Source organism: Manacus candei, unplaced genomic scaffold (assembly GCF_025592945.1).
Source record: "Manacus candei isolate 608988 ecotype Guabito, Panama unplaced genomic scaffold, ASM2559294v1 h1tg000047l, whole genome shotgun sequence".
In the NCBI taxonomy this organism is placed as follows: domain Eukaryota; kingdom Metazoa; phylum Chordata; class Aves; order Passeriformes; family Pipridae; genus Manacus; species Manacus candei.
The window spans coordinates 6706905-6719257 of NW_026138095.1; the positions used below are offsets into that span (position 1 = coordinate 6706905).

Consider the following 12353-nt stretch of genomic DNA (forward strand, 5'->3'; position numbering starts at 1 on the left):
ACACCTACCTGCACACAGGTAGAGCATCTGCTCACTCGGGAACTTGCAGAAATATTTTGTCATCTAAATGCTTTTTATTCAAACCCACAGAATTTGACTCTTAAATTTGTACCCCTGAGACACAAAGAGCCTTTTTTTTTTTTTTAAAGTCAAGATGAAGAAAAACCCGTTCCCTCTGACAAAGCTGGTTTTAACACATAGCTTTAAAATTCTAAACCTTCAGTGTTTTCCAAGGGGCTGCACTGATCTCTCACAGTCCAGGCTGCAGGGTGGCCTTTAAATCAGTTGCTTTGCTGATTATCCATCCATAACATGAAGGGGTTTATGAAGATGGCTACAGAAACTGGGCTTAGGATCCATCTCAGGATGGTGACATTTGACCAGAACAATTCTCAGCAGCTGTTTGAAAGGCTCAGACACCAAACATTTCCACCTGTTGTTGAAATTCCACCAGCAAGGAATGCAAGAAGCATCTGGAAGTCTGAACAAGACTCCAGGAAGTGCAAGGGTTAGGCAAGGAGAGATACCACTGGTTTGAGAAAAGCCTCAGCTTGGTCATCCTCTCGTGACCCAGAGTTTCTTCATGCCAGGCTCTGCTACTTAAGGCAGTCACAAAGAGCATTCCTGCTTTTTGACTGAGTTTTCTCTTCTTTCCTCATTTCTTTCACAGCTGAAGGTAAAGTGTCAGCTAAAAAACACCCCTTGCCACGGCTGGATTTGCTCCATGGAAGATGGTATCCTACAGATCCAATGGTTTGTCCTATTGAGCTGATGCTGTCGTTTGCAAGGGTTCTGGAAGTTGCTCTGGTGCCTCTCTACATGTTCAGGAAAAGTTCTTGTCTGGGAATCCAGCACTACCAGTGTCCTCCAAAGTGCTGCTCCTTATTGGAAAAAGAGGCATCTCTGAAAGGGTAAGTCAGTGGCCCAAAGAGCTTTCATTCCAATTTTTGTCTTGCTTGAGTTTGCTTAAACTCAAGGAAAGTTTCCTTAATCAACTGATCCTTCAAGAGCCCTTGCAGGGCATCAGATGTACTTTGATGCTGGAAGGGGGGAGACCTAAATCACCAAAACCAGCATAAAATTCACCACAAAGGGTGTCCTTTGAATCCAAGTCTCCCTGAAGAATATTCCTTTATAAATAAGAAACACTATTTACTATTTGTACATATAATTTGTACATTTTAACAACCTCAGTCTTCCCTCAGCACTCCAAAGTCATTCTCATATTGGGATTGTTTAAACCTACAGGTCTTCCCACAGACCCCATTCCTCCTGCAGCTCCTCACCAACTCATCCCTTGTCCTTCTCCAGCACCTGCTGCCCTTCCCTTCTGGGATCTCTGCTGACACTCAGCCACTCCTTTCCCAGCACCACCAGCCACACCTCACCCCTCCCATGCAAACTGAAATTCTTCAGGGACAAGGGTTAAAACTCTTCCCTCAAAGGGACTCCAACCACTCCATAAATACCAGCTGGGGCTCCCAGCACCTCCATGTTAGAATAAGACCACTATCCCATGGAGTTAGGGAAGGAACCAGGGAACCCCTGTAATTAAGCACCTTGAGGGTCAACCAAAAACTTAAAAACAGGGATCAAAATTCCATCTTTCATTTATCCTCACACTCCTACATCCTAAACACCCAGGAGAAGTGCTGTGCCACCAATTCATTCTGACACTAAGCACAAAAAAGCAAGACAAATTACAGGATTAAATTATTCCCTATCCGAACACATTTAGTTTGGCAACTGGTTACAGCCAGAATGAACAAACCTCAATAATCCAGAGAATGAAATGTATTAATTAGCATGATAATATAATTAAGAGTGATCCAAGTTATTTGCTTTCAGATTGTCTTTTAGTACTCCACAACAGTCCATCACAGCAGCTCACACACTGTACTCAGAAGAGGCCACTATCTAAAACCCTAAGAAAAATATTTCAATTTATTGTTCACTTTTAATTTAATAGATGATGATCAAGGAAGCATCTCATTTGTCATTTTCAGCTTTGAAAACAAATTGCTATTCCTTAGAAATCCAGTTATTTCCAACTGGCTGAAGCCTAGGAAGTCTCCTCTCTTGGAGGCAGTCACATTATTCCTTTTCATTAATGTTGCAATAACAGACACAATAGAACCAGTATCCAACAGACAAACAACAGCACTTATGTTACACTGACTTGGAAGTAATGAAGTGAAGGTACTGGAGAGGAATATTCCTGCTGGAAAATAATCTCACTTTGACCTTAACCCTTGCAGAGATGCTGTACCTGCTCTGATATTGCAGTTATCTTGGAGCAGCAATTACCTTAGTGTTACTTCAGGGATTTTTCTTTTGTTGAGAACACCTCCATATGCCAGGACAGCAATCCCTCTCATGTTACCACTTGGAGTATTCCCTTACACTGTTGGCACTTCAGCAGATTCCATTTCAGAGCAGCCTTCGACTCCCAGAACCCCTTCTGAACCAGCACTTCAGGGCACTCAACACTGACCCTTCACAAGAGCCCCCTCTGGATGGCTGTGATCCCCAGGGTGTGGATTTTCACACTGATTTCCAGGTGTTAACATCCGTCATTATCTGCCCTGCACATGAATAAAAACGTCTCACTAAAGGTACCTGAAACAAAGTTTTGGTTCCACCTTTAAAGAGGTCCTGTCCATTCCAGGACAGAAGCTGTGTGAGGGACTGGAGCCTCACCACACCCTGAAGGCAGGGCCTTACCACCCACAGGACTCACCAGGGCATTGCATCCAATTATGACTTACTCCATTCTTTTTCACTTTAAAGCCATGGGAGGAATATTAACTAAATTGCACAGCAATCACTTCAGAACACATTATTTGAAAATTGTGGGTAATAATATAATTTGCCCAGGCTCTTGAAAGATCCCAGCTGTTTAATAAACATGAAAAACTTACCTCCCAACCAGCCTGACAGGACCTCTTTGCCCAGTTTCTCTTTATCCTCCAACACAAGGACTTCTAGCAGTCCATGTGGCTACCAGTGCAAACATGAGAACTGCCACAAATCAAGCCAGGCTGAACAGCAAAGTGAACTCTGAACAGTTTGATCCAAATTTTTCATATCCCTGTACTTCATATCACTACCAAATCATCATCCCTGGCAGTAGCTTCCTTAGAGGAGACAGCCACAGCAAAACCACTCAGGTTCCAGCAATCAGGAACCCACAGGTAAAATTTCTGGCACCAGAGGAACAGTAACGGACAAGCCACAAGGAGAGTATTTGCAAGAGCACGGAGGAGAGTTCTAAAAAAATGGTTTTTTTAAAAAAAAAAGTTCAGTATTTCTGCTTACTGTTACACAAATGTGTTATGTATGAGAACCAGAATCAGAATTCAGCCCACTTCAGTTTGCCAGACTAAAGGAAATTCAATGTTTGAGGCTCTTGAGGAACTAAGTCACTGAAGTTCTTTGAGACAGTTTCTTGCTTGTTTAATCTAATCAAACAAACATTTCAGACAAGACCATTTCATCAGTTTTTGACTGCAGCCACCACCTTACATAACACCATTCAGTACTGTTAGAGGAATCATTTCAGAAATATGAGGAACAAACCCAGGTAACAGCAGTAAGACAGACAAATGTAGGTGAATCCCGTACACAAGTTCATGACAGATGAAGTAACACTCCACTAATTCAGGAAATGAAGACATTGTTTTTAAAAGCTCTTCAGTACCTGTCACTTGACTTCTGTTGCCTCAGGAAATAAAAAAAACACACCAGGCAAGACACAACAGGGAGCTTTGAGCTTCACAGTCTTAAGTTGAGCTGAAAAAAAAATTGTATTTAAGGAGACCTCACCCTTTCTTCAGAAACTAAAGCAAGTCCAAACACCTTTTTTGGCCAAACAAGATAAAGACAGCTTTCTCCTGGGAAAAGTCTTGGCAGGACATCAAGTTGAAAGAATTTTATACACTGATATCAGAAGTTTAGCCAGCTTAAAAGCCAGAGACTCTAAAGCCAAAGAGCAATGTATTCCACGTGTAACTCAGGAAAGGTGTTGAAATATATTCCCCCACCACCCTCTTTTTTAGATTAAAGTATTTTTTTTTCCAGGCCTTTGTGAGTTTGGATATGAAAACATTTGTTCACAAGAGGGAATTCCAACCTTGTAACACACCACAGAAGTCTACAAGATACACACCAAAATAAGAAATACTCTGCTTAGCAGTAGCATTTCCTAGAATTAAAACAAAGGCACACGGCAGGTTAAATTCTTCAGCTACAGAGTCAAAAGCCACTGCAAAAACAGACCCTATTTTTCCTTTAGATGTAACTGATGTAGCATCAAATGCATTAAATCCTGACACAAGTCAAATGGATCACAATTCATCAGCTACATGCACAGAGCCACCATTCTGCCCCAAAGGATTTCCAGACCGAGCAGGCACAGGCCTCACATACAATAATCACTTCTTGAATTAACTATTACAAAAACTACCACCAAAAAGTGACCTCTTGTAACAAATTAATATCTAAAAGAGCATTAGCTTACTGCAAACACTACAAAATAGTGGAACATTCCTAGGACATCAGGGACTGCTGTGGGCCTGTGGGGTTGACAGGTATATTATCTCTCATGAACATCCATGGATTTCACTGCAACCTCTAAACTCCCCCAAGAAGTTCCCCAAGAAGAACTTTGTGGAAAAGACTCGTGAAAAACATCATCATCACTAGCTCCCTTCAGTACTTCCAGCCTTTCCCCCTTCCAAGCAGGAACAGCACAATGGGGTAAAGCAGAGCTTGGAATCTCCACCACCACAGCTAAATGCAGCCAAAAAGAGAACTCAATTTTTTATTTTTGCTTTACATTTCCAAGCATCTCCCATTTGATACCATGGTAAACTGAATGGTTAACGAAATTATTTGCTCTTTTTAACTCAATGTTTACATCAAAAAGCATTCAAATACAGAGTCTTAAGTAAACTACTGCAACAACAATATTGATGCTTCTAATAAAGAATAACAAAAAGAGCTCAATCCAAGGCATTACTAAGTAGTTCAGTATTTTTCAGTTTGCCTAATCAAACAATTTTGGCTTAGCAGAACATTCACAAAAGAAAGAAATCAAAATAAAACTGACTTCTATTTCCAGTTCAACTGCTGACTGACAGGTCTCAAGGCAGCCTTTGATTTTCCAACAATCTTCTGACTACACTAGGAGGATTATGTTTACTTACCACAGAGAAAGCTGAGATTTGAGAAGCATAAAGTGCTGCAGAGAGAGAAATACAGGTGCTGAGTAGTAGTACTCCACAGAAAAAGAAAGAAAACTGGTTATTTTAAACAAGAAGTTTATTTAAACAACAAGACGCTTTACTTGAAGGGAAAACTATCTAGAATTTTTTTTCCTTTTTTTTTTTTAAAGAGTAATTTACCCCTACTTAGACAGAGATTGCTCTACATGTAACAGCTACGTACAAAAAAGTTATAAAATTGCCCTTGGTTTTACAATGATAAAGAAAAACATTGAAATTATCCAATCAAACAAGGTATGCAAGGTTTTTGTTTTTAAACAGTGAGAGCAAAATAACTTACTGGAATATAAAGATAAAAGTAGAAGGAGCATGCCACTAACGGAGAGAGGGGCATTTTCACAGAACCAGTTTGTTTTCCCACCCCATCTCCATTAAATGTTGATCAAAACATACCATTGGCCATTTAGTTAAAAAAAATATGCATTATGTCTGTGCACGTCACCAGTTACTTTATGTACAATAGAAGGAATAGGAAAAAAATCAGAGAGAAGAGAGAAAACTATACTGCAGTAGTCAGGATGTGGCTGAACCAAGTCTCATTTTTCTAATTGTGAAGTGTTGCCTGCGGGAGCACAGTTCTGGAGAGGAAAGTAGCAGGTTCTTTTTGTGTTTTTGTTTTAGTAAACTCCTCCTGTTTGCTGCTGGAACACATCAATTGTATCTTCATCCTCCATTTCCAACTAGAGCAGAAAAGAGAAAAAAGGCTTTCAACTCTTCTCAGATCCCTGCCACAGGCTGGGTTGTTCTTGCAGTTCCTATCTTTGTGTTTACTTTTTAACCAGACCAGCCCCACTCCCCTCCACCATCACCCCTTTGTACATTTAACCTTGCTAACTCAAAAGCAAAGAAACTGCATGGAAAGAAAATGCCAGCTTGTAACTGTTGTCCTGGAATGAATTCCAGTGTTAACTTCACAGTGCATTGCATGACTCCTATGGAAGAGATTCACAATATTTTATTTCTGTTGCCTGCTTTGCCACTGCATCTTTGTTCTCCTCTTTCCTCCCTCACTTTACCTTAGAACACTGCCACAATTCCACTTGGCTGCTGCTGTTCAAACGTGTAAATGGCTACAGCACTGAAGAAGCAGACTGGAATTAAGGCCTCTTCCCAGCCAGGCAGTAAAACCAAGGATCAGCAAGCACAAACAAAATTGAAAACTCTTTACATGTAGCCATGTGACAAACTGCCAGTGAGGAACAGCAATACTTCATTTTTAGAATTCTCTTTTCTTACTGTAAATTTTTTACAGTTAATATTCCTGGGATGTTTATGTCCCCTACTGACAAAATCTCTACCAAGACTGAAGGAGCTGCTATAACTAATGCAAGTTTTATTTCTAAAAAGTCTCAACTGCTGTTCAGGAAATCAAACTGGTCTAAGGCATTTACCACAGCTATATATAGACTGATACCGAGCTTCAGCAAAACATGGATGGAGAGAAAAGCACTCTGTTGCCTCAATTATCAGTATTCCAAGTTAAAAAGTTGCATAGACTGTGGCCATTAGAGGCACATTCTTTGAAGCAACAGCTTAGAAGAGTTAGACCTAAAAACAAGAGTCTCTTATTTCATAACAAGTGGTTCTGAACAGCAGATAAAACTGTATCACTTGGACAGGCTGGTTAAACACAGCTATGTGGAGAAGTACAGAAAAATACTCAAGAATCACAGTGAACTATTCTGTTCTTGGAATGCCCCCTGTTCAGCCACTTAGAGACAACCCAAACTTCTCCATAATTTTATGCTCCTGAAACAGCTTCAAACTACAAACAACAGAAAATTACGTTTGTATTATATGTTGTATTTTGCAAGCTTGCAAACGGGATCTCTGATGACATCCTGGCAAGCTTTTATGTAAAAGATATAGCCATGGCTTCAAGAAAAACTCAATTCTTAACCTCCCATCCTTACCTCAGAGCCATGACTCAATAAAGTGACAGTTTTACAGGACCCACCATCTGCACACTGCACTTAATTTTCTTATTACAGTGATAGAGACTTATTACTCAAAACACTAGATTCCACTTCTAATAATCCTAAACTAGTTACACCAAAATAATGGTAAAAAAAAATATCCAGTTCTATCACTAACATATATATTTACACAAGTATTTTACAGGAAGCAGAAGCATCAACTCCTGCAGCAAACTTGCAGGGTTTTTTGCAGTTCTTCAGCCTTGCTGTTGCTGTTTACCTGTGCAGGTGTGTCTGTTTCGTTAATTGGCTGCCCATCGAACCGGAATCTGATTTGCCTCATTGACAACCCCTGCACAAAGAGAAGCAACACAAAGGGATGTTAAGTCTGGTGTAAAAGTACTCACTGGTTTGCTCTTGAACTTGTCACTGAATTGCAGCACAATCATTAAAAGCCACCATAATGCAGGACAGAGTTTTTGTACTCCCCTCATACCCTGACTTTTAGGCATTTCACTCCAAATCCCTGCAATCTGTTTTGTATTAAACATTGCATTGTGTCCAGCAACCCAGAGAAGCAACAGTGCCCCCACTGACTGAGAGTTAAAATAAAGCCATTCCTGGTACACTCCAAAGGCCAGGAGGTTTATTGTGCTTTTGAATAATTCACTGACAAAACAGATGCGACACTCCAGGTAACAAATGCCAAACAGTGATATTCAATACTCCTTTTTGATCTTCCCCAAAAACAAAAGGTATTCTAAAACATTTGTCCCAGGAATGAAACAATAATATTAATCTTCAGCAGCAAAGAGTAAGAAATGGGAGCTTTTTATGTCGAATTCCTATTATCAAGAAATCAAATGTTTTTCCATGCACAGACGGAACTTCCAAATAAAATAAAGGAACCTTCTACTGCCAGTAGTATTTTGAATAAGCATTTCTACCACAGGACACTCATTTTGCTGACCTCTTCCATCCCTGTAATACTTCTCATTCTCACCTGAGCCAACAGATTGAAAACCATAACTTGGGAGCAACAACTCCTTTCACTGATAATATCAGCTAAAAAAATCAGTAGTGAGTTTTCAAAGGTATTTTAGAGAACACCACATTCTGCAGAAGGTGAATGACATTTGGGGATACAACCAGAGCCTTGGTCTCTACTTCCTTCCCAGTTCTGTCTATTCCCTCTGGAGTATCTAAATATCCAAGAAGCCTCGTTGGGTTTTGAAACCAGTCCAGTGGATTGCAGGGTCGTGCTTTGGCATCTCTGAGTTAGAACAGAAGCCTTCACTTAGCTTTGCAAGAGCGGATGTCACACACAAAGGAAAACAATGTAGTAATTATTTTTGAGGAGTAGATTTGTCAGGGAAACATATTTTAATAAATACAAGTAAACTTTTTCATTAACTTAATACTTCACAGCAAAATGCCTCCTCTAGCAGGACTGAGACTCTGCAGTGTTCACTCAGAGCATCCTCTGACCTAAGAAAACTGTGTGGCTCAGGGTCATGGCAGCAACACATTTCTGCACAGCAACATTTGGTTGGAGCCCTTTCCTCTGACATTATGTTACTTAAAATACGTATTTCCTATTCCCAAAGTGATGTTTATTGCAGGTTCCTGACAGCTTTACATGCTAAATAAATGTCAGCTGAAACATACTGAAAAGTTCTACTCTGGTGGGATTAGTGTCCACAAAACATTGAGTTTATGTTCCATGGATGATTTTTTCACCACTTAAAATAATCACAAGTAGCCTTCATCTTCTAAACAGATCATTCAAGGTTTAGTTACTTCCATTTTAGGTCTACTACACACACTAAATGATTTTCATTCTTGAAAGCTGCCAAATCCTCTACTGTACCACCTCTCCAAAGTGAAATCTGAAGTCCACAGCTGAAGGATTTTAAGCCTGAGTGTACCTAGTGAGGTAAATAATGAACAAAATCTAACTTTTAGAGACATGCAGAACAAATGCTTTTAAACAAAGTTTGAGAGGCACCTAAGAAATAAAATGTAAAGGCAACTCCATCTCCACAGAAATATTCTTTGGATAGCTACCAGCTTAAAACTGAAATCAGGACAAATCTCTCCCACTCTCAAGATTTACTAATATTTTCCTCCAATTGACACCTGGGGGTTTTTTGCTAGTTTTGTTTTTGGGTGTTTGGTGGTTTTTTTTTCTAAGCAGAGTAGACATTTTGGTGAGAAGTTCTAGAATCTTACTTTTGCTTGTTTCAAAGTAACTGAAGTGAATGGTTACTTCTCATTTCCCAGGACAGACAAATAGCCACTCCTCAAACTCCCAAAAAGACAGATACAACTGGACTTTATGACTGGAAAAAGCAACACACAGTGATTTGCAAAACATAACAAGATTCTGTATGACTGAGGTAGGAAAAACAAGCTCACAGGTTCGAGCATTCACTAATTTATCCCCAGAACACTCACACAAGAACATATTCACGTTCAGTAAGAGCTGATTTTTCTCTTTATTCATATCCTATTGTGGCACAGGGTAAGCCAAAGAGGTTTTACCACTCTGTGGGTGAATTGCAGTTTGTTTTTCTTGGTGATTAAATACTTTATTCTGACTTCACTTGTATTCAATAGTATAATAGAATATTTCTGGGTTTTTTTAAAAGTAAAAAAAATTTCCAAATTCTGAACACTTTTATAGAGCTGGACCTTTTTAAAGGCAGACAGTCATTTTAAAAAAATAAATCATGGAGAGCAGAGACAAATTTTTTCTTATCAAAAGCTTCAGAAGAAAATGTTCCATAGCAATACTCAAACAGGTGTTTTTAAAACTTGTAATAGCTGCCTGCAGCTGCCACCACACCAACAAAATACATGGGGTTTGTCCCTCAGAGGATTAATTTGTCAACTAAGCCACAAGAGAAAAACCAAGGCCATGATTAAATGGAGAAGCTCCTTCTCAAACTAGGTATCCTCTCATGTCAATACAGTAATACTAAGATAATAAATCACAACTCAGTGACCAGACCAAGAAGTTACTCAGAGCTATAAAAATCCCTGATTATCACTCAACCCTCTCTCCTGAGTTCATATCAAACCCACCCTTTCCACGCTGATATTTCTGAGCAATAGAGCAGCAGTTGCCTCCCAACAGCCTCCACCTATAAATGCAGATTTCACAGATAACAACCCATCTTTATTTCACCCATTTCCTGTCACAACCCTCTCAGTCCCCCCTGTTAACAGACCCTCAGGACAATACACTTTCCACAACACAATTAGTTTCTGTTAAATCTCTGCCATTTTGCATATTTACATAGTTTTAAGACTGCAAGTGTCTTCATCTATCCCTGTGGGGATCACTGTCCCCCAGACACCGGTTCTCCTGAGATCATACCTGTCGTTCACAATAGGCTTTCATTAGTTTACTAAGTGGTGTGTGCCTCTTAATCTTAAACTGCACCACAGACCCATCTTGCCCTGCCACCTTCAGATTAATGTGGTCATTGTTTTCAGTCTTCACTCCTTCCTGTGGAGGAAATAAAAGGGAAAAAAAAAATAACCAACACTTTTTTTTAAAAGGTATGAAACAAGAAGTTAACATTTTACCAAAGTGCAACAGGTCATTAAAAAAGGAGGAAATAAAGATACTATAGCTGTTTACTGACTTGAAACCTTGAATAGAAAATAAAGGTCAGGAGTTTTTATTTGAAAATTTAAAGAAAAAAGCCACGTACAAAAAAAAAGCAACCCGAAATCCTACTAATATTAGCTGTCATTCTGGAGACTGGCAAAGTGTCAATGAAGAGTTACTAGGCCAGTCGTTTAACAGATTTAAAAAAAAAAAAAAAGTTATTTCTATCAAGGGCAGGATAATATGCAACAGTGTTGCCAATGAAAAGGATGAAGTTATCTGCGTTATAACAACGATCTGTTATAACTTTGTTCTGTGTTATAACTGTGATCCCAACCACCAGCAAGGCTCTTTCTCGCAGTATCTCAAACTTTTTCCTACCGGTTGAGGTACTTCTGAAGAAAACTTTCAAGATACTTTAAAGGGCTGTGTTTGAAAAGGTGACAAAACCTGAAGCGATCCAAAGCCTCCCCTTCAGAAGAGGTTTAAGAAACCCCCCCTAACACGCAGCCCGACACTCCCGCTCCCTTTGGGAGGGGAAAACTGCGGAGGAGCGACTTCCAGCCGGGTCCCTCGTGTTCTGGGGGGCAGGGAAGGGGATCCAGGCCGTCCCGCTCGGGGGGTACCCGGCACCCACATCCCACAGCCCAGCTTTGTTTTCCCTCTTCCCTGCGCGCCGGGTCCCGCCATGTGTCCGCTCCGCGCCCTCCGCCACTTCGAACTCGGGTTAAAAATTGTTGGGGGAGAAAAAGATATAAAAAAAAAAATAAATAAGGAGAGGAAAAAAAAAACCCAAACTATCCAACCCCTCGTCCGTGTCCCTGTTAATTCCCGCGGTGGGGAGCGGGGCCCCCGCGCCCCCCCGGCCCGCAGCGGGGCTGGAGGCAGCACAAAGGGGCCGGAGCCGAGCGGAGACCGTGTGGGCAGCGGCGGCCGGGGCGGCCACGGGGATGCTGCGGCCGAGCGGCGGCAGCAGGAGGAGGAGGAGGAGGAGGAGGAAGGCAGCAACAACCGCCTCCAGACCTGCCTCTCTCCCCGCGGAGGGCGGGAAGGCGGCCCGGGCTCGCCCCCCCCTCCCCGGGGATCCCCCGCCCGCCCCGGGAGCCGCGACCGCGGCCCCCCCCAGCCCGCGCAGGAAAATGGCGCGCAAAGGCGGCGCGGGGGCCGCGGGCCGGGGCCGCCGCCTGAGGGGCCGAGCGCGGCGGCGGGAGCGGCGGAGCGCGCCGGCCTCACCTTGGGCTTCTCGTCGGCCATGGCGAGTCGGCGATGCGGGGGCGGCTCGGAGCGCGCACAAAGGGGGGGCAGAGCCGGCCGAGCGCGGCGGAGAGAGGGAGAGAGAGGGACAGAGAGAGGGGAAGGCGGGGGGGCCCGGGAGCGCGCACGCACAGCCGCGGGACCGCGCCTTGCCCCCGTGCGTGCGCGTCCCCGCCGCGCTCTCCCCCCCCTTCCCGAGCGCGTCCCCGCCGCCCATTGGGCCCCGGCGCGCGGGGAGAGGGCGGGGCCAGGCCCGGGCGGAGGGAGGGGGGGCAGGAG

General features: G+C 42.4%; 1 protein-coding gene across 1 annotated transcript; it reads right to left on the reverse strand.

Moving 5' to 3' along the window:
- Positions 1-5304: 5304 nt before the first annotated feature.
- Positions 5305-12218, reverse strand: SUMO2 (small ubiquitin like modifier 2). Its single transcript, XM_051797925.1, has 4 exons — positions 12054-12218; positions 10584-10715; positions 7482-7553; positions 5305-5965 (listed from the first exon to the last, which is right to left on the reverse strand). The coding sequence occupies exons 1-4, from the start codon at positions 12072-12074 to the stop codon at positions 5903-5905; spliced, it is 288 nt and encodes a 95-aa protein (XP_051653885.1). The 5' UTR covers positions 12075-12218; the 3' UTR covers positions 5305-5902.
- Positions 12219-12353: the final 135 nt, after the last annotated feature.

Excerpts from the sequence above, each read along its gene's own strand:
- SUMO2 (XM_051797925.1), bottom strand. The coding sequence starts at position 12,074 with ATGGCCGACGAGAAGCCCAAG. Across the intron at positions 7,554-10,583 it reads AAGCCTATTGTGAACGACAG|GGGTTGTCAATGAGGCAAAT; the intron begins GTATGATCTCAG and ends CTCTTTGTGCAG. Across the intron at positions 5,966-7,481 it reads AAACAGACACACCTGCACAG|TTGGAAATGGAGGATGAAGA; the intron begins GTAAACAGCAAC and ends TTTCTGCTCTAG.